At 43.3% G+C, this 20424-nt stretch overlaps 1 protein-coding gene across 4 annotated transcripts in view; it reads right to left on the bottom strand.

Moving 5' to 3' along the window:
* Positions 1 to 14375, bottom strand: part of ENTPD1 (ectonucleoside triphosphate diphosphohydrolase 1) — a 33326-nt gene extending 18951 nt beyond the window's left edge. For 2 of the 4 annotated variants that reach the window (XM_021536445.3, XM_085582617.1), the window contains exon 1: positions 14217 to 14375. In XM_021536445.3, coding sequence (XP_021392120.3) covers positions 14217 to 14232 — 16 coding nt within the window. In that variant the 5' untranslated portion in view covers positions 14233 to 14375. Of the gene's footprint in view, positions 1 to 4523; positions 13691 to 14216 lie in introns of those variants that run through there. The other 2 variants (XM_085582618.1, XM_085582616.1) reach the window with 2 other exon arrangements.
* Positions 14376 to 20424: the final 6049 nt, after the last annotated feature.

Raw genomic sequence — 20424 nt, 5'->3', positions numbered from 1 at the left:
GAAAAAAAAAGATGCATCAAGCACTGACACATTTTAGCTTTGTCATTATTGATAGTCTGAATACACAGACTTGCAATGGCCCAACGGTGCTGCCAGGCTTCCACTTGTGCTCAAGATCCTTACATTCTTTTCCTTTTCTTAACTCCCTGGCCATGATTTTTTCCTTATGATTCTTTTGTCTATCTTTTTCACTTTCCAACTTTAAATTTGCACTAGTTTTATCTTCTTTTATTGCCTCCGAATATGCATCTTTAAGAGATTTTATTATTTTCAAATTAACATAACTTTCAAGAGTTGGATTATGGCTTTTGTGGAATGAAATAAAAAGAGAATGGGTTGCTTCTTATCGGCATTCCTATTTTCACATTTTAAATACTCTGCTGATTCAGCTCAAGTATTTTTTACTTTGTGATGTTACTTCTTTTAAGAGCTACTAGACATTGTTGACACAGAATAAGTGTGCATTACTTTTATAATAGTTTGAAACTCTCAGAGACATTCCTCTTTTTCTCTTGTGACTGGGGTCAACATACATTTCTCTTGAGCTAGAAGTAATGCATTGCAAATTGTGAGATGGTCACCTTCAGTTCTGAGAAATTGCTTTGTCTTTCACTAAAATCCACCATCATATCAGCTTTTCTTGTCCTATATAGAAAGCCATTCCCGTCTCTGTCCCCAGCATCCTGGTTGGTGACAGGCACTATCTTCACTTGCCTTGGTCTCTTGCCCCCTGTTCAGCCTCAGGCAGCTATTGTATGCAATTGTGGTTGCTGCTGAAGACAGCAGGACCACTGCTTACCCTGGAAGATGGGTGATGGGTGAGTCACATCACTAACCCAGCACGGCCCACCCTTTCCTGTGTCCTATCAACCATATACACATGAGGGGGATGTACAAGTTATTATGAAAAAAAGAGAGGAAACAGCCTCCAGAACAACCACTCCCCCCTTCAACACCCACATTGGGCCAGCAATTTCAGAACTTCCTGGAGAACAAAAAGTCCTGAGGTTTGTAAATGCTGCAATGCCCCACAGGAGGTTCTGATGGGGAATGACTGCAGAGGAAAGAGATCCAAACACCCTGCCATCCCCAGCTTGCTCTGCACCCAGCAAGTGGTGGCAAAGCACAAGCCCAGCAGTCCCCAGTTTTCCTGCGTGCCCTCTCCACAGGCAACCGTCCCTGCCCTGAAGGGGCTGAGGCCACCAAGCCTCTCACCACGCCTCAAGGATGTTTTTCTCTGAACTGTAGGCTCTTGGGATCACCTTGTGTGTTGAATAACACTACTGCCCTCAGGGGCTGGCTTCCCTGCTTTCCCACAGAAACAGCACAGCTGCCCGCAGTGCCACATGTCCGCCGCCGAGCCGCTGCCCGTGCTGCCCAGCGATTTCTGCGCAGAAAAGCAACCAGCATTTCTCCTGAAGTTTCACTTCCCATTCAGGAGCAAAAACCATTGGAGACTGATCACGAACACGCAAACACTGTTCCAAGCTGGTGCAGCATCAGCAGAGCCACTGGCAAAGCCCTGGGGCGATGCCCATTCCACAGCAGTCCCACATGCGAGTGCATGAGCTGCAATTCCTCACTGTGCCTGGGATTTTGCCTGTACCCAGCTTGTGCCACCCCTTACTATTGTGATTTCCAGCATATCTATTTGCTGTCTTAAAAGAGCATTTCTCAGTCCTATAAGGTACCCAGTAAGTCTTTCCTCCCTTAACATTCATAGCATCCATTTGCAGCAGAGAACGCTGCAGGCACCTTCCCTGTGCAACTAATCCCAGCCTGCTGCCTCCTTTCAGCAGGCAGGGCTGGGCTGCATGCATAAAGAAAGACAGGACTCTGCTTAAACACTTCCCAACTCACCCCTTTACCTTCAGCTGTCAGCACTGCAATCTCCATTCCTCATTGCAGAACACAGGACAAGAAACAGCTGGAATAGTTTCTTTTTCTTGCTGAGGAGCACATCCACTCTCTAGACCTTGTGGAAAAATATACTGATTTCTCAGAGGTCAGCTTTAGTAATTAGGATTCCCACAAACCATGAGGAGAATTCAGCTCATGATATTTGGCATGAATATAATTCTCTGTTCCTCATGCTCCTACAATTTCCATTTCAAATAACAGGAAACAAATTACCCTGTGGTATTTTCAGTGACAACCAATGGTAAGGAACATGGGATCAAAGGCTATTGTGGGGCACAGGCCTTGACAAAATTCCTGAGCATAAGAGAAGAAATACTTCTTGGAAGTTACAAAGGTAATAAGGTAAATATGAATCTAAATTTTCATGGTCAGAGGAGCACTTTGAAAAGGCTGGAACCTCATACTGACATGTAACAAAACAGCAAAGGAGTTTTGCTGGATGAATGGGCTGGCAGAGAATGCTATTAATCTCTAAAGTTCAGATTACTTATTACTGGGATGTGCAGTGATTCCTGAAAGAAGAATTAGGCTCAGGGAAAGAAACCCATTTATAATCAAGCCATAATTTGGCCTTCAGTTTGTGTGTCTCCATTAATCTTCCCTCTCCCCACTAATCTTGCCTCAAATATTTCAAAATGCAAACATGAAATATTTTGGATAATGCAGCATAGGTACGGGGGGACAGTCAGAGCAGCCCACCCTTCTGTCCAGATCCCCTGGGCCTGTGCAAAAAGGAGCTACAGGTCTGCTGCTTCCTGCAGCCTTCTGTTTCCCAGCCCCTTTCAGCACCATTCTCCCTCTGGCTTGGGATGGGAGGTACCAAGCTCAAACCAGAGCCGACCTTCCAGCCACAGGATCTCCAGCCCAGCTGCAGAGCTTGCAGCAGCTTCACATGAGCACACATTTTCCTCACATCTCCTGCAGGAGCAGGGACATTGAAAAGGTTATTTATTAACAGCTCTGGGACAAATGAGCAAGCAAGAAAACAAATCCATTTATAAATCAGCTAAAGAGAAAACTTGTGACTCTAATGGCCTCCTTTGTAATTCCTTAAATGTGGCCTGGAGCTGCCCTGGCATCATTTCTGGTGATGCTGAATCAGCAGTACAGCCCCACTTGTGCATTGAATAGCCTGATAAGAGCAAAATACACCCAAGAAAGCACAATTTACACCATGTCCAGATTTTTATTTGTTTCTGTTAGGATTTGGGGAGACTGATAGTGCTCTAATTTCTCACCACTAAATACCAAGCAGTGACTCACATCAGCATCTAGCTCTGCAATCCAGGACAAATGCTTTCCTCCCAGACAAGGTAGAGCCAGGACAAGAGGAGAAAACTCACGCTAGAGCTGTCTGAAAGAATAACGTCATTGCTATCTCAGCTCTCATTTAGGAGCATACCAATCATGAATACTTTGCCAGACTTTGTTCTTTGATAGCATTTCTCAAGGGGGCGGGAGGGAGGGGAAGAAAAATAACAAAACACTGTTCTGTTTAACAGTTGCCCATAGCAGAGAAAAGCTGAGCTAAAGTTTCCAACAATTATCAGTACAAAATCCTAAAATAGACATGCAATGTACCATTTTTGAATTTAAAACTGTCTGGACAAGAGTTCCATCATGTGGATGGAAAGCTCTGTAAAGAGAAGAAAGCAGCTTATCAAGATGACATGTTAAAACAACAGTTAAAATGCTCAGTATAGCAGTGATGTGGATAAAGAAACCAAGGCCTCAAGCAGATATGGCAAATTGTTGTGTAATTCATTGGGAGGAACTGTATGTCCAGGAAGGAGAGATAAATGATGTCCAAGGTATCTATGGAAACCACCATCTTTTACAAGAAACAATTAAACTCAGAAGAAGATAAACAAGAGAAAAATAACTCAAACTTTAGATGCTCATAAAGCCAACATCACTAACTGAAAGCAGGATCTGATCCCAAAGAGATGGGGCTCACTTAGAGAGATATGAAATATAGAAATGAAGGCTAGCAGCTGAAGGAGAAATAGAAGCTGTACAGTAGCTCTTTGGGGCTGTCTCCTCAGAAAAGATGTGGGAACCCTAGCCTTAAATCCATTTATAAACTGGCTGGGCTCCCAGAGCATCTTACTCAGATGACTCTCAGCAGTCGGTCTCTTCCTGGGCTGTGACCTGCTCATCCTTTATGCAGGCATGCGGGAAGTCAACTTACTTTGGGTGGGAATGGTGAAGTCAAAGTGCTAGGGAGTAGTTTCAGTTTTGCACTTGCCATCCCTGAAAGCATCTGAGAACTTTCCTTGCCCTCCTGTTTTGTCTGGTATTTTTATCCAGTATTTTTCAGCTCTTAGAGCCTCTTACAACTCAGCTTAGGCCTGATTATATTTTTGCTACACTGATCACATCAAAACAAAAGCTTCTTAAACTCTGATGGTCTTAGTAGTTATAAATGAAAAAAGATGTGAAAGTTTTGCTTAAGAATTGAGAAGTGTTTAATGTAGCTATAATACAGCAAATTAATGCAGCAACAGCGCATGACCTTATGAAACAGGAAGACAATGTTCATTTAAAAACATAGTTTTGGTCCCATTTTCTCACCCACTCTTTCTCACTCCCCCTATACTCACAGGCACGAAACTCGCCAAGGTGCTCCAGCAGGATCCTCTGTGAGATGAGACCTAAGAGTGCCAAGTGCCAAATCTTCACTGCACCTCTTGGATTCCTCTTCAGTGACAAGCTACAAATTCTTGAGCAGGTCTTTTGCCTTCTTCAGGAGTTAATGGTTACCACAGGGTGATCCTTTTGCCTGGAAATCCCTTTTATCTAGAAGAGGAGGCTGCTCAGTGCCCTTTTCTCCCCTCTCATTTTGGGTATCTTAGCTCCCACTGTCTGTCTGCTTGTGGGGAAAGGAGAAGGACAACTTGCACAGAGGATGTGCTGTGAGTTTACTGTAATCCCTCTGTTATTTGAGCAGTTTTGCTGCCCAAGGACTTGTCTGCACTTTATCAGCACCCAGGCCTTTTCCTGACAAGCCATCCATGTGAGGCTTATCAGGGCACAGGCAGCCAGGCTTGTTGCAAACACATTTTAGTGCAGTCAGTTATCAATACAGACCATTCTGTTACTCCTTGATCTGTTGCTTCTCCTCTCTCCCACACACATATTTCCATTCACATTTCTGCCAGGCCAGCTGTAGGGTTCCTGCATCTCCAGCTGCATGCCTACCTTATGCATGGTGTGTTTTCACAGGCCATCACTGCAGCTGGGAAAGGGTCTCCTTGCTTTGGTTAGGTTACGACAGCAGCAAAGGAAGTAGGTTTTAGGCCTGCTGTGGTTTCCATGCAGTTCTGCTGCTCAGATGCAGCCAGGTCTCCTGCTCAGAGCTTGTAGCACAGCACGAGCACAGCAGCAGTGGCAGTCTTTGGGAAGTTAGAGGATGCTGAAATCCTGCAGAGCAACAATGAAACCTGTCCCTGCGTGTCACTACCAGACTCACCACAGAGGATTTAAAACAGTTTTCAACTAAACTCTCACCAACAATGTTAGAGCTGGAGCTGTTTTCAGCCTGTCAACCACCAAGCAGCTGCCTGTGACACTACAGGGTGAGACCATTGTCACTGAGACCTGTACTGTTCTTATATCCAGGCTTGCAGGGCAAGGCTGGCATTAACCTCAGCTTCTGCCATAAAGCTCCTGTGAGACAGGACAGCTGCAGTTATCCCAGAGCAGAACCACAGCACCCACAAGGAGGCTTTTTGCACTCACATTTTCTCATGTCACATTCTTATGAGTCCAGCCTTCTCCCAGCACATAGGCACCAAGCAAGGCCAGGACTCTCTCACTACTTTCCCAATTTGCCAGACTCCCCTTGGCTCTGTGGCTTTCACAGCTGACCCCAGCTCTCAGCAGTGCTGTCTGCCCACATCATATGGGAAGCTAATACTAAACAGGTAATTCTGGAGGCCCCATCCAAGTTTTGTCAGCCTTTCCCTCATAACAACTCATAATACTTAAATTTGACACAGTATTTTTCACTCCTACATTGCCAAGGAGTTTACAGAGGTCAGCACCATTAGCCTTTTTTCCCTGGTTGATGAAAAAGCATAAGAGAGCAGCAGCCATCCCAATGCTCTGCCCTGTGGACCACCTCATCCACTTGTCTGGGTAGTTCTCATGGACCAGGGGTTGCAGCACATTCTCTCCTGCAGAGAGGCAGAATTACCAAGGTCCAGGGAAAGAGCAGCACACTTTGGTTACAGCTACTCTTAAATTTATCTTCCATCATTTTGATATATTCTCAGATGTTCTGCCAGACTAACAACAATTTGGAGATTAATGGTCCAGTAAAGTACACACATGACTCATGCTACAATTTCTATGCAGTTCTGCTACAACTTTAAAGACGGAATAAAAATCTAAAATGTCATTTAGTTTAGAAGAAACAGGCTGAAACAGAGAAACAAAGGCATCAGAGCCTCATGGAGGAATGATGGCATTCCCTATGTATTCTTCCTGCAGACTTCAGGGATGGAGGAAGGAGAAACCAGTAGAGTTAAAAGAATTCATTGCTACATTATAAAGATGCCAACAAACTAAAGACTAACTGCTACACCACACCAAAAATTCTTGAGATGTGTAAATTTATTGTTACAGCCTCCTGAGAAACAGAGAGGCAAAAGAAGTCCTCCAAATCTCTATTTACAGAAGGACATCTATTCCCAGCAAGGCCTATGGGATCCAGTTAACACTCTTGGGTGCCAAGTGGCCACAGACTTAAGATTCTTAAATTGGTAGAGAAATTACTAGTCTGTGTAGCTGCGACACGCTTTGTAACCTAAAAAGCAACTGTGAAATTACTGTCTTTAACAAGGAGTTCATAGCACAGGGCCAGGTTTTATTGTAAACCACTATTTTTAGGATGAAGTGCAGGGGTTTAGTTTCACAGTTTGCTTAACAGCTCTGTTTGCTCTGCCACAAAAAAGGACTATCCTATCTCTGTCTTATGCCATAGTTTCACCTGTCAAATACGGTCCTAATTCTTTTTAGTTAATGACAGAATAAATTCTAAAGAACTGTGCTGGAGCATTCTTTTCTTCTTTTCTGTATGGCTTTCATGATTTTGGTCACAGCAGTATTTCTAAGTATTGTAAACAAGAGCCTGACCACTAGATTTACCAGAAAAAAAAGTTCTTTTTGGCTTCCACTGTGTTCATGCTTACTGCAGTCTCAAGCAAAGCTGATAAACAGTAAGCTTCCTATACTATTTCAGTGAAGTGAGACTAAATATATAGAAGCTTTAGATCAACTTATTTGCCACATTCAATTCAAGACAAAATTGCAGATTTCCAGTGCATTTCCCAAAAGAATCTGGAGCCAGCAGCCAGGGCTGATTGTGGCAAAGAGCAGATGTTCTCCCTGGCAGGAGCTGCCCACTCCCATTCTGGCAAAGAGCAGGGAGGGACAGTTTTCAGCAGAGGAACAAATCCCATTCCATTACCCGTCCCCACCACCAAACCCACCCTCCACAGAGCTGCTCCACCTTTCCTCCCACTGCATGCCTGCTCCCTGGGCTCTGCCATGCACTCTGGATGTTTCCATCCATCAGCTCTACTGAAGGGACTCCAGATTCCCTCCATCCCTCACTTTTGGAGGAGTCTGCCCCTTCTTGCTAAGCCCAGGGAGGAAGGTGGAGATGCTGCTGCCTCCCCTGCCCCCAGCTGCAGAGGGACTTCTGGAGAAGGTTAGAAACCACAGCAGCTGGACCAGCCTCTCCTGTCTCTCCTGTGTCTCGAGCCCTACAAGCAGATTGTGGCAGTGCTGTGAACCAGCTGAGAGGCTGTAGTGGTTTCTGAGTCTGAGCTGCTGACTCACCTTTTCCACTCAGCACACAGAGCTCAAAGGCCAGGGATGGTTTGAGCTTTGGTGGAGAGGTTGCATATAGTTAATAAGAAAACAAACTGAATTTCATTCCTTTGTAAAAACAGGTCCATTTTTTTTTGCATCCTCTCAATCAAGAACGCTCTGGCATTCACCATGATTAGTGATCAGGGCCAAGATTCTTCAGGATGAGAATACAAATCAAAGGGGAGAATACAAATCAAGCTAAGAGCCTCAACTTAAGCAACATAAAAACTTTTGCTTAAAGGTGCAAGTTCCAGCCTGTAAATCAGTCGGTTACCCTGTAAAGGTTACTTTTTATTCAGAAGAGATGTAGTATTCAGCTGGGTGAAGGTCCAGAGAGCATAGAACAGCATAAGTCAGACTGAAGGATGCATGTCTCCTCATACTAGAAACTTAATCCCTGTGTTGACAGCACAAAGGAAATTTGAAAGGCAATGTGAAGGAAGACAGTGAAGCTGTTCTGCAGATTCTCACTGAAAATTCTTCCCAAGCTGGAATGGACAAAAATGGGCCTCAAAGGTTTCAGGCAAGAACCACAACAGGCAGAGTTGTGGCATTGCTAAGCACCAACAGGAGAGTGCCAGTACTGACCATTACACTGCCTGCATCACCCTTGAGTGTGAACAGCCAGTGCAGCACTGGGGACAGAGGGACAAGGAGCCCAAAAAGCAGGATGGGAAACTGATTTTTGCAGCATTTTCCACATTTATGGGCAGCAAATGCACGAGATGGTGTGAGCAGATGAATTTGTTCAGTGTGCACTTATCTGACTCTGTTCTCTTCCATCTGGCCTCTCACACTTTCCCCCTTAACTCATTCCTTAATTTGTACTGCTAATGCAGTGTTTCAGAGCACAGGGCTTGTTTCATGTCTCTCTCTGTGTTGCAGTGAAAATTTTCCTCCTGCACCTCCCAATAACTTTCATGAAAATGACTTTTACCCTTACCCTCCTTCTGTTCTCTCACTTGGGCCAGTGTTGACTTTCAAGTTAGACAAGCTGAAAGTTATCACAGAATGAAAAGAACAAGGTTAGAGATAAGGACAGGTGCCTTTTCTTTCAGCAGCAAGACTTATATGAAATGATATAAAGTGGAAGTGCACCCTTAGGCTTTGCTGTTCTCTGTGTGAGTATTCTGGCAACAGCTCTGTGACTAAGAGACTCTGATGGAAATGCCTGCCATAAACCTTTGCTCAGGAAAGGGAGGTTTCCAATGATTTGAAACTTAAAGCCAGTTATCACACCTAGATGAAAAAATAATAATAACAGAGTTTTATAAGTAGTCCCCATCTAACTTGGCTTTCAGAAAACCAACTGAGGTGTTTCTCTTGTGAACATGATCTCAAATTTTACAATTTAAATTTTATCAGTCTCAAGCAATACTAATCTCTTATGAGGTGGATCTCCAAAATAATTTCAGTATTACCTGCTTCATCCCATATTCAGCCCAAACACTTCCATCTCTAACCAAATCTTAACCACCTTGAACAGATGATTTCTAAGCTGAGAACTCAGCTCCTGTCTCAACACACTTCCAGCCACATCCAGCTCTGTGGAACACTGTTATTGGGCATTGGGCTGGTAAGAAGGTATAAAATACCTACCCTGAGGGTATTAACCCAAAAGTTTCATTTCCTAGCTGCTCTCAAACCCACAGGTGGAAAGATGTCTTAAGAAAAGAAGGAATGTAACTAAGCATGATACTTTTGCACCACATTATGCCAGTTTTGCCATTTAGGTAAAACCAAAAAGATTATAAACTATTATAGCTTCTGTAACCCTTTGCTTTTCAGGTGTTCAGCCTCTTAAATTTATTCTTTCTCCTTAGAAACTCCTCAAGGATATTCTATATGTTTCTCGTAACTACAAGTCAAAGGGCAAACAGATTGCAATGGTCACAATAAGGCTGACTAGAGGACAATCTTCTCCCTCCCTGGTAGTAAAGAACTCAAAACCTCAGAGTTATGGCTGTCCCAGACATACATATATTTATAGACATACTTATACATGCACACACCTCTACATATGTTTTTCTGAACAACATTGTCTGGAAATCTTTCTGGTCTATTCAGTGTTTGAATGTCCAATTTTCCTCACAAAGTCACATTAGCTGTGCTTTTACAAGCTTGGATTAAAGCCTTTTATTTGCTCCTCATCTTTCCAACCATTCTTGGCTTCTTTAGACTTTTTCCTCTGACTTAATTGGTATTTGTACTGGTCCTCCCAGCATTGACAAACTCCATCTGCAAATCAGCAATGATTTTATTCTTTTTAGATCATTATTGGAAATGTCTAATGCCATCAGGCCTCTTGTAGAATACCTCTGAAAATGCAGCTGTTTCATGATTATTTCCTTTGATAACTATTTTGAGGTCTATTGTTACCCAGGTCTTAAGCCATTAGTTCATTCTTTGCAAGAGAGTCATAGGGAGACTTTTGCAATCAGAACAACATTGGAAGTGTATCTATAGTAAAGAAGTTTAAACATGGAAGGTATTCATATTTACCCTTTTCAACCACATTTTTTTTCCCCTCTGGAAAATAAAACAAGTGCAAATAATTAGTTGAAAAATAAAGGACCAGTTCCTTCCCAGTCCTGCACTTATAATCCAGACCATAGCTGTCAGATACCAGCCAGGGATTTCAGTTCTTCCAGTTCCTCTTTTCTGTAGTGGTTCATAACTATCCGGAGAGTCAGGCTTTGGAAGTCCCTTAACTTACAGCCCAGATTTATTCAACAGCCACTCAGATTTTAAGAATAATTATTTTTTCCTAGAACTTCAATGAGTGTTCACATGCAGAAAACAAAATGCACCCTGTTTTTTTTTCCAAATGAGAATCACACCAGGCTGTGTGACATCTATTTTTTTAAGTCAGCTGACTTACTGTGTAAACAAAAGAGCCTTCAAGAAAGCAAAGACAGATTAAAGGATCTACCAGTACTTGAAATATTTCCCACCACTCCTTCTTTTAAGTGCATTCTCCAGCCAGATTCCAAAACCAAAAGAAATATATTCCTTGAAATTATTGCTGCAGACTCTTGTAAGTGGGACTATCTCCATCCTAGGATGCAGACCAATCTGCTCACTTGAGGGGGCCACATGAATTCGTAAGTTTGCTTCTGTCTGGGATGAGTAATTTCCTTTTCGATGCATTCATTCTGTTATCCATTTTGACAATGTCACCCATTTCTACAATATTATCCTGAAAGTTACTTTGATAAGTTTTATTCTCTACAAAACCAAAAGAATGTAATAAAACTAGCCATTAACACTTGGTTACTGTGGAGATCTATCCAATAATTTATATAAAACTAATGTCAAACTGTATTAGTAGTAGCTCTCCAGAATATCCACCATCATACTGCTGGGATATTGGGTGAACAATAGAGTTCTTGCAATTGGCAGGGACATCCATAGTGCTCCAACTTGCTGAAAATGAACATCATTGCATACAGATCTTCTCAGTAAGTATTAGCCACGTTTCATTTCAAATTGTTGTTAAACTTTATTGATCCCAAAACATTAATCGACAAAACAAACTACTTCCATGAACATCCATGAAATATTCCTTCATACAAGAATTCATTGCCTCCCCGCCAACTCCAATTTTGGAAAAGTATTTAGCCAACACTTTTCTGGTTTTGTCCTGCATTGTCATTAAAATCTTGCCCTGTCCACTTCCAATAATGATCTTGTAATTTATAATAATATGCATTATTTTGTTCCTAAGGCATATTAAAATGCTTCCTTTGAATTGTGCGTGGCCCTGATACATTTAGATTTTCCCCTGACATCTTTACTTTCTCTAAATAATCTTCCCCAATTCAGAGTCTATATTTTCTATGAGGTGTTCTCCACTTCCTCATTCTCCATTTCCTTTTCATTTACTTGCTTTAACTTCTATTTGCTGCCTTTACTGCTTGAATGAACAAATCAAAGTCATCTTCATTCTTGGTTTTGATATGCTGCTCAATATGTCTTCTTTAAATTTGTGGATTTTTCCATTCACATTCCTTTACTTTTTTTTCCCTGTCAGACTTTGCTTTATTACTGTTCCATGCTGAAATGATATATAGAGAGCAGTCATCAGACAGCGATTAATTAATCTCTGTGGATATAGAGACCTCCAAATCAGAGTACCTTTTATGTTAAAATAGATAAAATTTCAAAAAGTTTATTTCTTTTCACTGCTGTCTACATGAGATCAGTGTCATATTCTTGCCAGACTGAAGAACACCCATGCATCTTCCAGTAACATGTATTTTTTAGGTTGTCATGATTTCTGGCCAAGAAAGTATTCCGTGATCAATGATATAACCTGTTGCTATGTAACATCCCAAACAGAATTTATTTTTTGGCCATTGTAGCCAATTTCAAAGCAGAGCTGATGGTATCAGTGTTTAAAAACAAGCTTCCTAAAACTGAAGAGTAGTGTCTCAAAGGCACTTATTGCAGTCCCTGTGGACATGGCTCACAGGAAACAGGTGTCTTACTGAAACACTTCTTAGTAATTCCTTTCTGATGAAAGGACATACCCTTGGTGTGCATTTGGGTCTCATTTCAAGGTGGAACCTTCCTCCTACCTGATGGATACCACCTGTCCCAGACTGCCAGGTGGTGAGCCCATTGATGTGCCTCTGGGAAAGGTACTGCGAGAGGCATTCTCAGAAACAGTGTGGTGTTTTCTTTTCCCACACAGATGGAAAGGCAATTCCTTGCTATTGATTGCACTAATTTTCTATAGGGTCTTGCAAGACTTGCATACTCCGTGGGTTAGCCTGTTATAGAACGATCATTGCCTCATCTGCAATTGGCTTGAGCAGTGTCAGTTTCCTTTAGTTTCCTTCTGTCTCTTTAAAATTCCACCTTCTAAAAGAAGGCTTACGTAGTCGTTTTTCCTAAATCAGTTCTCATTATCCAAGTTTCTTCCCTGTGATTCCTCATCCACTAGAAAAGACATCTCTGCTCAAGCATTATTTTTCATTTTTGGAATGAAACTTTTAAAAGGCTCATTTCAAAGCTATTCTTATCTTCCTCCTCAACAAAGGCAAATTATCTCAAAATATTTCCAGCTTCACTCATGACTGCATAAACTAATGAGCTAACCTTCTCCTTCTGCCAGTCTTTCCTTTAAATTTTGATGTATGTCAAACTGAGAAAATGCTTCTTCTCCTCAAGTGTCATTTATTACATTCTATGAAGATAAAACGTTGGAAAGGTCCAGTTTACCATTTTGTTTATTCTAGGGGGAAAAAAGAAATCACATTTTGTTTCCCCGTTGTCATAACAATGATAAATGAGAGACTTCCACCTGGTACTGAACAAGAAGCTATCTGCCCAAATATTTTCCCTGTTTACTGACTCTTGCGTATTTGTCCGAGTTCCTGCTTTGTGTTTGAAAGCCCCGCACAGCGCAATGCTGTCAGCAGCGCGGAAGGACGGACCGTGTCGCAGAAGGCGCTGTAAACAGAGGGTAAAGCACCCAGATAGAAAGAAGCTGATACTAAACTAGGAAATGTTTCTGCCAAACGTTGTGACTAGTGCTGCTACGTGCACCGTTTCAGCTGATTTTAAAAGGCAAAGCCAAGTACAAGACATGTATCTTGTAGAAAAATCACGGTCGAACAAGCATCCGCAGCTATTGCCGGGTCCCTGCCCCGCTCCTCAGGACCGCAGTTAAGGGCAAAGGGCTGCCAGGCTGCCGGGTGGGGAATCCTCCCCTTCCGAGCCTATGCAGCGAGAGCTCCTCGCACCCAGCGCCGCATTGCTTCCAGCCCCAGAGCTATTGTTTCCCACCGAGGTCTCCTAAGAAACAACACTTCCACCGAGTTTTCGCTCTGCCCTCCCCGTCCCCTTGGCCCTCGGAGCGCGGCGCCGGCCCCGGGCAGAGCGCGGGCACAGCCGGGACCGGCCGCGGGCTGTGCCCGCCCGGGGGATCCCCGCACCGCGGCGGGCGAACCCCGCAGCCGCCGGCGCGGAGCCGCCGCTCCCGCCGCTGACCGCCCGGCCACCGCCGGCTCCCCCCGGGCGGCCGCGGCCCCCCGCCCGGGCTGCCCGGCCACAACTCGGCATTGTCCCTCCAGGCGCGACCAGGAGTCCAGGGGCTGGAAGATGATGTCAGCCGGGGGCGGACTGCGGCAAGGCTGCGCCCACCCCGGCGAGCCCCCCGCCGCGGAGCCCTCGCCCACCGCCGGCAGCGCTCCGCGGGCGCGGAGGGAGGGACGCGCCGCTCGGGGATGCCGCAGCCGCAGCTCTCGCCTGACTGGCACATCCCGAAGGAGCTCCTCATGAATATGCACAGCCTCCCCCGAGCGCCGGCCGCGGGATGCCGCCACCCTGGGGGCTCCCCGCCGAGCCCCGCGCCCCTGGCCGGGGATGAGGGCTGCCTTCGGAGAGCGGCCGTTCGCTGCTGTCCTTACCCTTTGGCTCGTCCATCAGTGCCGGCGCTCGCTCCCTCCTCCCGCGCTCCCCCCTCCTTCCTCTCTCAGCCTCTGCCGGCTCCGAGCTGCCTTAGTGAGAGGTACTCGAGACGGGGGAGCTTTAGTGGTCCTTTAGTGGTGGGAGGGGTTAGTTAAGTCTACATGACTCAATCCGTATAAGTTGCAGGCTGACCTCCTGCTTTTCTCAGAGCACGGATCGCCTCGGAGCTGCCACGTTACCAGCGCCTCGGACTTCTTCACCGGGCCGGAGGGTCCCGCACGGCCGGGGGCAGCGGTGCGTGCCCGGGGCTACCCGAGAGAACCGGGGCGCTGGAGCAGGACTGCATGCCCGGCTCGGGGGCAGAAGGGCATTGTGGCTAGAGAGAGAAAGTGCTTTGTTAGAGTAGGGTTTTTTTTGTGGTTTTTGATTTTTCTGAAGTCACACAAGACTGAGAAGATACCCTCCACACCAGTGAGGTACACAAAAGGTAGTGTCCAGAGAAGAGGTGACCTTCCTTGTTTCTGGATCTGAGGCCCCCCCCACATGAAAAAACCTCAACCAAATCATGAAAGGAGACAAAGTGGCAAAAACTGCTGAAAAATAATTTCCTGCCCCCTACCTGTCCCATAGAATGGACTCACACCTCTGGCTGTATCTCCTGGGAAACTTCGTGAAAGACACAAATTTAGACTTCTTGCCTGAAAGGCCTGAAGGGATCCTACCCTCCATCACTTTTTAATCCTGAGTCACCACAAATAAGAACTACAGGGTAGTGCTGGAGGGGTCTCAGCAAATTTTCTCCATAGCTTATGACATTCAGTCCTGTTCCAGGAACCAGAAGTGTCTCCACACTACTGCTTACAGAGCTGTCAGCCTCCCGCTGCAAAGGAAGTTGTGAACCAACCTGGCTCTTTCACTTTCTTTTCAGAGAAGTGGACATCAGCTTCTCAGCATCTTCCCTACTGGCCACTCACAGGGAGAAGTCACCTGGGGCACAGGCCACCAGAATGTGCAGCCAGCTGCCCTGCCTGTGCCAGAGCCTGCTCCCCTCTCAGAGCCGCCACTTCTACTTTCTCTGTGTGGCTAGGCACCATCCACCTCTGTGCCTACCACCAGTTTCCAGAGTTCTTTCCCCTAGGAGAGACAGGAAAAGCAGAATCCTTATGCTAGGACCTGGAGAATGACTTCTGGACATGGGGTTTCAAATCCCTTTTAGCCATCACAAACAATGATCGGTTCCTTCTCCTTCACAAACAAATATTGACCTGGCTTGTATTACTCCAGCTGGTAAGGCAACACTCCCATTTAAAATCTTCCTGGAAATAAGAAAATGAGGATCAATGAAAGAAAACAATATACGTGACCTTATCACTCTCTACAACCTCCTGAAAGGTGGGTGTAGTAACGTGGGGGTTGGTCTCTTTCACCAGGCAGCAACTGACAGAACCAGAGGACACAGTCTTAAGCTGCATCAAGGGAAATATATATTGGATATTAGGGAAAAGCTTTTCACAGGATGAGTGATGAAGTTCTGCAATGGCCTGCCTGGGGAGGTGGTGGAGTCACCATCCCTGGATGTGTTTTAAAAAGACTGGATGTGGCACTCGTTGCCATGGCTTAGTTGAGGTGTTAGAGCACGGGTTGGACTCAATGATCTTGAAGGTCTCTTCCAACACAGTGATTCTGTGATAATTTAGGTTTTAGTGATTAGATTCTTTGTGAATTACTTTACTGTTGGTTTAAAAGCTCAAAGAGGAGTGTTTCATGAGATGAAGGTAGACACTGAGTGTTTGCCATCTTAATGAGAAAAATTGGCCTGGGAAGTACAAGAAAGAACTGATCTTACTTCAAGTTATAAGACAGCAACATAATTAAATGGTTTAGCATGGCAGAAGTAATTTTGTTGGTCACCTTGAACTTCAGTATTTTTAAAAAATAGTATTGTAGTTGATGCAATGCTTAGTTAATAAATGAAAATTTAAAACTATTCACTGTAATAAGTATCGACTGCACAGATTTATCAGTAAGAAATACATGTTTTTGTTTTTTTTTAAAAAAACCCAAAACCTTGGAAAAAGTATGAATCCTTATGTAATACCAGCTTACACACTGACTTCCCCAAAGGATACTTGCTGGCAGAATATCATCACAGGAAATAAACCAAATATATACAAAAATGCCATACATTGAATAAATTGACTTAACTGAACAGTAGTTTTAAAAAATAGCTGGAATTCAGGACTGATTTTTCAAATGCTGGGTCAGACTCACTCTCTCTACAGGCAGAAATTCAATAATCTCAGCTGAGCTCATCTATGAGCTGAAAAGTCCAAGTTTAACAAGTGGAAGATATGTACAAGCTCCCCTCAGAGCAAAATAGATATGATTTCACACCATGTTGAACACCTCTTAGGATGCCCAGAGCCATGTATTTCAAGTCCTTTATATGCACCTGACAAACCACAATAAGCTTTTTTTATAGCGGTCTGCCAGTGACAGATTTTTGTTTATTTTTTTGCCTTAGGAAAGTTCACTTTCAAGCTGAGACACATGAAACTTCTATGGGGAAGGATGATAGATGATCAGACAGTGACCATGAAGCACACAGCAGTGTTTTCACACAAGAGGAAGCTGTTACCAAAGCCCCGTGCGGAAGAATTGCCGTGAACAGGTCTACTACACCTAAAAATATCCCGGTTATTCACAGAGCCACAGGGAACAGATTTCTGTGTTCTGTAGCAGGATGATCTCTTTTAACTGATGGACTGATGCACTTGTATTATTCCACAGCTGCAAGAGCAGGGAGCAGTGGCATTAGACACTCTTCTGCAGCCATTCAGTTTAGGTGTAAGAGACGGTGAAGAAACACTTTCCCCATCCTCTGTCACAGCCCAAAGGGAAGAATGGACTTTTTAGCCTCACGTGGCATGAGATGCAGAATTCCCCTTCCACAGAGGGTCAGATCCACGTTTGCTAGAGCAGTTTGGTTCTGTCTGCTGATCCTCCTGCCTTCGGACAAATCTCTGCCTGCAATACACGAACCAGCAGAAGGCAACAGCAGATTCTTTGTCGAAGTCATTTCCATAAGAAAACAAAATGAGGAAAAAGAGAGCAGCCCCGGAGGGAGGCCAGAGGCCGGCATTTGTACTCAGATAAGGCTCCAGACAGCTGAGGAGGAAGCTTGAAGCACAAATAAAAAGAGGAAACTAGAGTACTCAGGATGTAGTTTCCACACATCTTGAGCAGGGGGTAAGAATAGTAGCAAAAAACCCAGAGTGCCACTTTTCTACTCCCAGGGCAAAACTGAGCATCCTGAACGAACCTGGAGGAACAAAATACATCTTAAATATCCACATTCTTCCTAGCCATACTAAGAACTTATTTACAATAATTTTTGCTCGAAGTTTACACAAGTTGTGTGTGTGTGCTGGTTTGTGGCTAAAATTATGCAACTTCCTAGATCTGTAGAATTTGCTATTTTGCAGATGAGCTATGCTGATTTTGGGACTAAGGAGGGGAGCAAGAGTGACTGAGGACTAGCTTCATTTCTGCATTTCATTTCTGCATTTCCAGAAAACAGGAGATGAAATTGAAATAATAAAGCTGGAATCCAGGGCCAGAACTTCTTATCTTTGGGATGGGTGAAAGAAACATCCATAGGAAAAGAGATTTAGGGAGCATGAAAACAAACCTATAGACATTAGATGCACAAGTAGCTTGTTTCTACAGAAAGAATTGGTATGAAAGAATCTGAAATATTTTAAATGAAAACAGGCCATCCCATCACTAAGATCAACAATATTGAAGTCTGTATTTGCTTAGGAGTCCGAGGGTATGTGTTTAGATTGCAATTTATCAAGTCCTTGGGCTTTGCCAGGCATTCAGTCCCAGTGTGCTGGCTCGTGTCACCACTGAGCAGCCATCAGCCTTGGGAGCAGAGACAGCAAAGGTACACAGGCCTCCTTCCCCAGCATCTCTGAAACACCATAAAAGATGAAGGTCTCCAAAAAAGCAGTGAACATGTTAAGTTGCTGGGACCAGAAGGAGCAGAATGCTCTGCAAAGGGACAGTAATCCAAGAGATTAGGACAACTTCCTTCTGGAAAGAAAGGCAGAGAAGAGGGGCCAGGCATTAAAAAAAGACACAAAGCCAAAACCATCCCTAGTGCCAGATTCTTTTTTTTTACAGCTTCCAGCTCCTTGGCCCACTCATCCCACGTTGCAATCACCTCAGACTTGACAGTTTTCACAACACAGTAGGCCAAGTCCTCCCCACATCTCCGGATTCCTCTAAATACTTGAAGTTCAAATGCTTAATTTAGATTCCCCAAACACTTCTTTTGTGTAAAGCAAACTTCTTGGATGGCTCCTGACGAAACAGACAAACAAGCAATGAGCTATACAGTATCTGTGTGCACTAAACATTACCTTTTAAGAATGTAATTCTTGGAAAAGAAAAATAATCTACTTTTGGTATTTAGGTAAAAAGATGAGATGACGTTCAGCTTCATCTTGCCACAAACAAGTATTGCTCTTTAGCCTTAAATGTATGAAATGCACTGTCTATTAAAAGCATTTAAGTTTCTTTCCATCATCTTACTTCCTTGTCTTGGTTTAAATATTTGTAATTGTCCTTTCAGAAAAGGTCCCTATGCTGTATTTATGCCACTATTCACAGGTATTGTCACCCAAAACCTGTGTATCACCTTTATCACCTTGAGATTGGCTCTGCTGGTTAGAGCATAGTACTGAAATCACCAAGGTTGTGGGTTTGATCTCTGCATGGAGATTTGTCTTTTTCTGTTTATCACTTTTGTGATACAGGGATAATAGTGCTCAGATGACATCTGCAGAGCAACTGTTCAACTGTGTTTGTATGATTTCTACAAAACTGAGAACACAGAATTAATGATGTTCATTGAAACTGGCAAAAAAGGTTCCTGTGCCTTTGTAGAGGTGAATCAATTCTCTAGTTATTCCGCTAGGTTTGTTTTTCTAGTGAAGAAAATGTGTATATTTACACAATAAATGAAATACGTTAACACTCTTATTGTTAAAAATTCACAAAACGTCATCAAAACATGTAGACAACTCCTATGGTCAGTCTCAGTATGAATGATGGGCACTGACACATGATTTGAAAGGAGCTGTACCAAAGTCCCACTCTCTAACACCTTAAACTGCCCACCTAGTTTACATATTCATTAGCAAATTTTCTAATTTCTATCTAATTTCTAATTAGCAAATTATCTAATAATTAAGGTGAAACTTTTTCACATGCTTGCAGTGCCTTATTCTATAGGTTCAATATACTTTCAATACAAGTCTCATAATATCATTAAAGATTATATTACTAACTGCATTTAACCTTACAAACACACGTTAACATACTAAAAGTAAAAACAATTAGTCTTTTTATGCTCTACGACTTAGTGTAAAAAAAAGTATGTCCTGAAAAGGAACGTGTTATTGCTCATAAGCTAGTTAACAAAACACCAGTTGCTCTTTCTGTTCAGGCTATTTCATATACTTGGTACTTTACCCATGTCACTCTAAATACAATAAACCAAATTTACAGAGTATTAATTTTGTTTGATAATTTTAACAAAACTGTCACAGTCCCAGTCATAAGCAACACCCAGCCCCACAAGTCTGCTGCTCAGATTGTTAGTCATTGTATTTATCCAGGACATGGTACTTCCCTGCTGGCAACAAAGCTCTTGCTTTTCCTTCCAAGTAATGGCAGAGCTAGGAATAGCTATTATTATAGGTTTTTAGTAGATGCACAAGTGCTAGTGGCATTTTCAAGACTTTTTATCTTTTATTCTTATAATTTGCATCTCTTTGTATCTTGTAACTATTTTATATTGTCAGGAACAGCAGACAATCCCTATAATGGCTCACTGGAGTGAAAATTTCCAACATTCCAGTGTTCCCAGGGTAGGAAGCACAGAGCAACTAATAACATCTTAAATGTGAGGTTCAGTATTATGGGGTCACAATATCTAGAAGACAAAGGAGCTCTATAAAAAGAAATAGTTGAGTTTTATGAAAAGGTACTCCAGTAGAAGAAAGAAAAAGGGAAGGAAAACACAGAAAAATATCCTCAAAGCTCTAAGAGGATATAACAAGGAAAAAAAACTAGGGAGTGTCAGAACAATAAGTGATAACTATATCCTGAATTGATAAGGGAAGATAGTGAGTGCCA

This window comes from Lonchura striata, chromosome 6, assembly GCF_050655825.1.
Source record: "Lonchura striata isolate lonStrDom1 chromosome 6, ASM5065582v1, whole genome shotgun sequence".
NCBI classification, from domain to species: Eukaryota; Metazoa; Chordata; class Aves; order Passeriformes; family Estrildidae; genus Lonchura; species Lonchura striata.
Note: the sequence above shows the minus strand (reverse complement) of the source record. Positions and strands in the feature narration are given on the sequence as shown.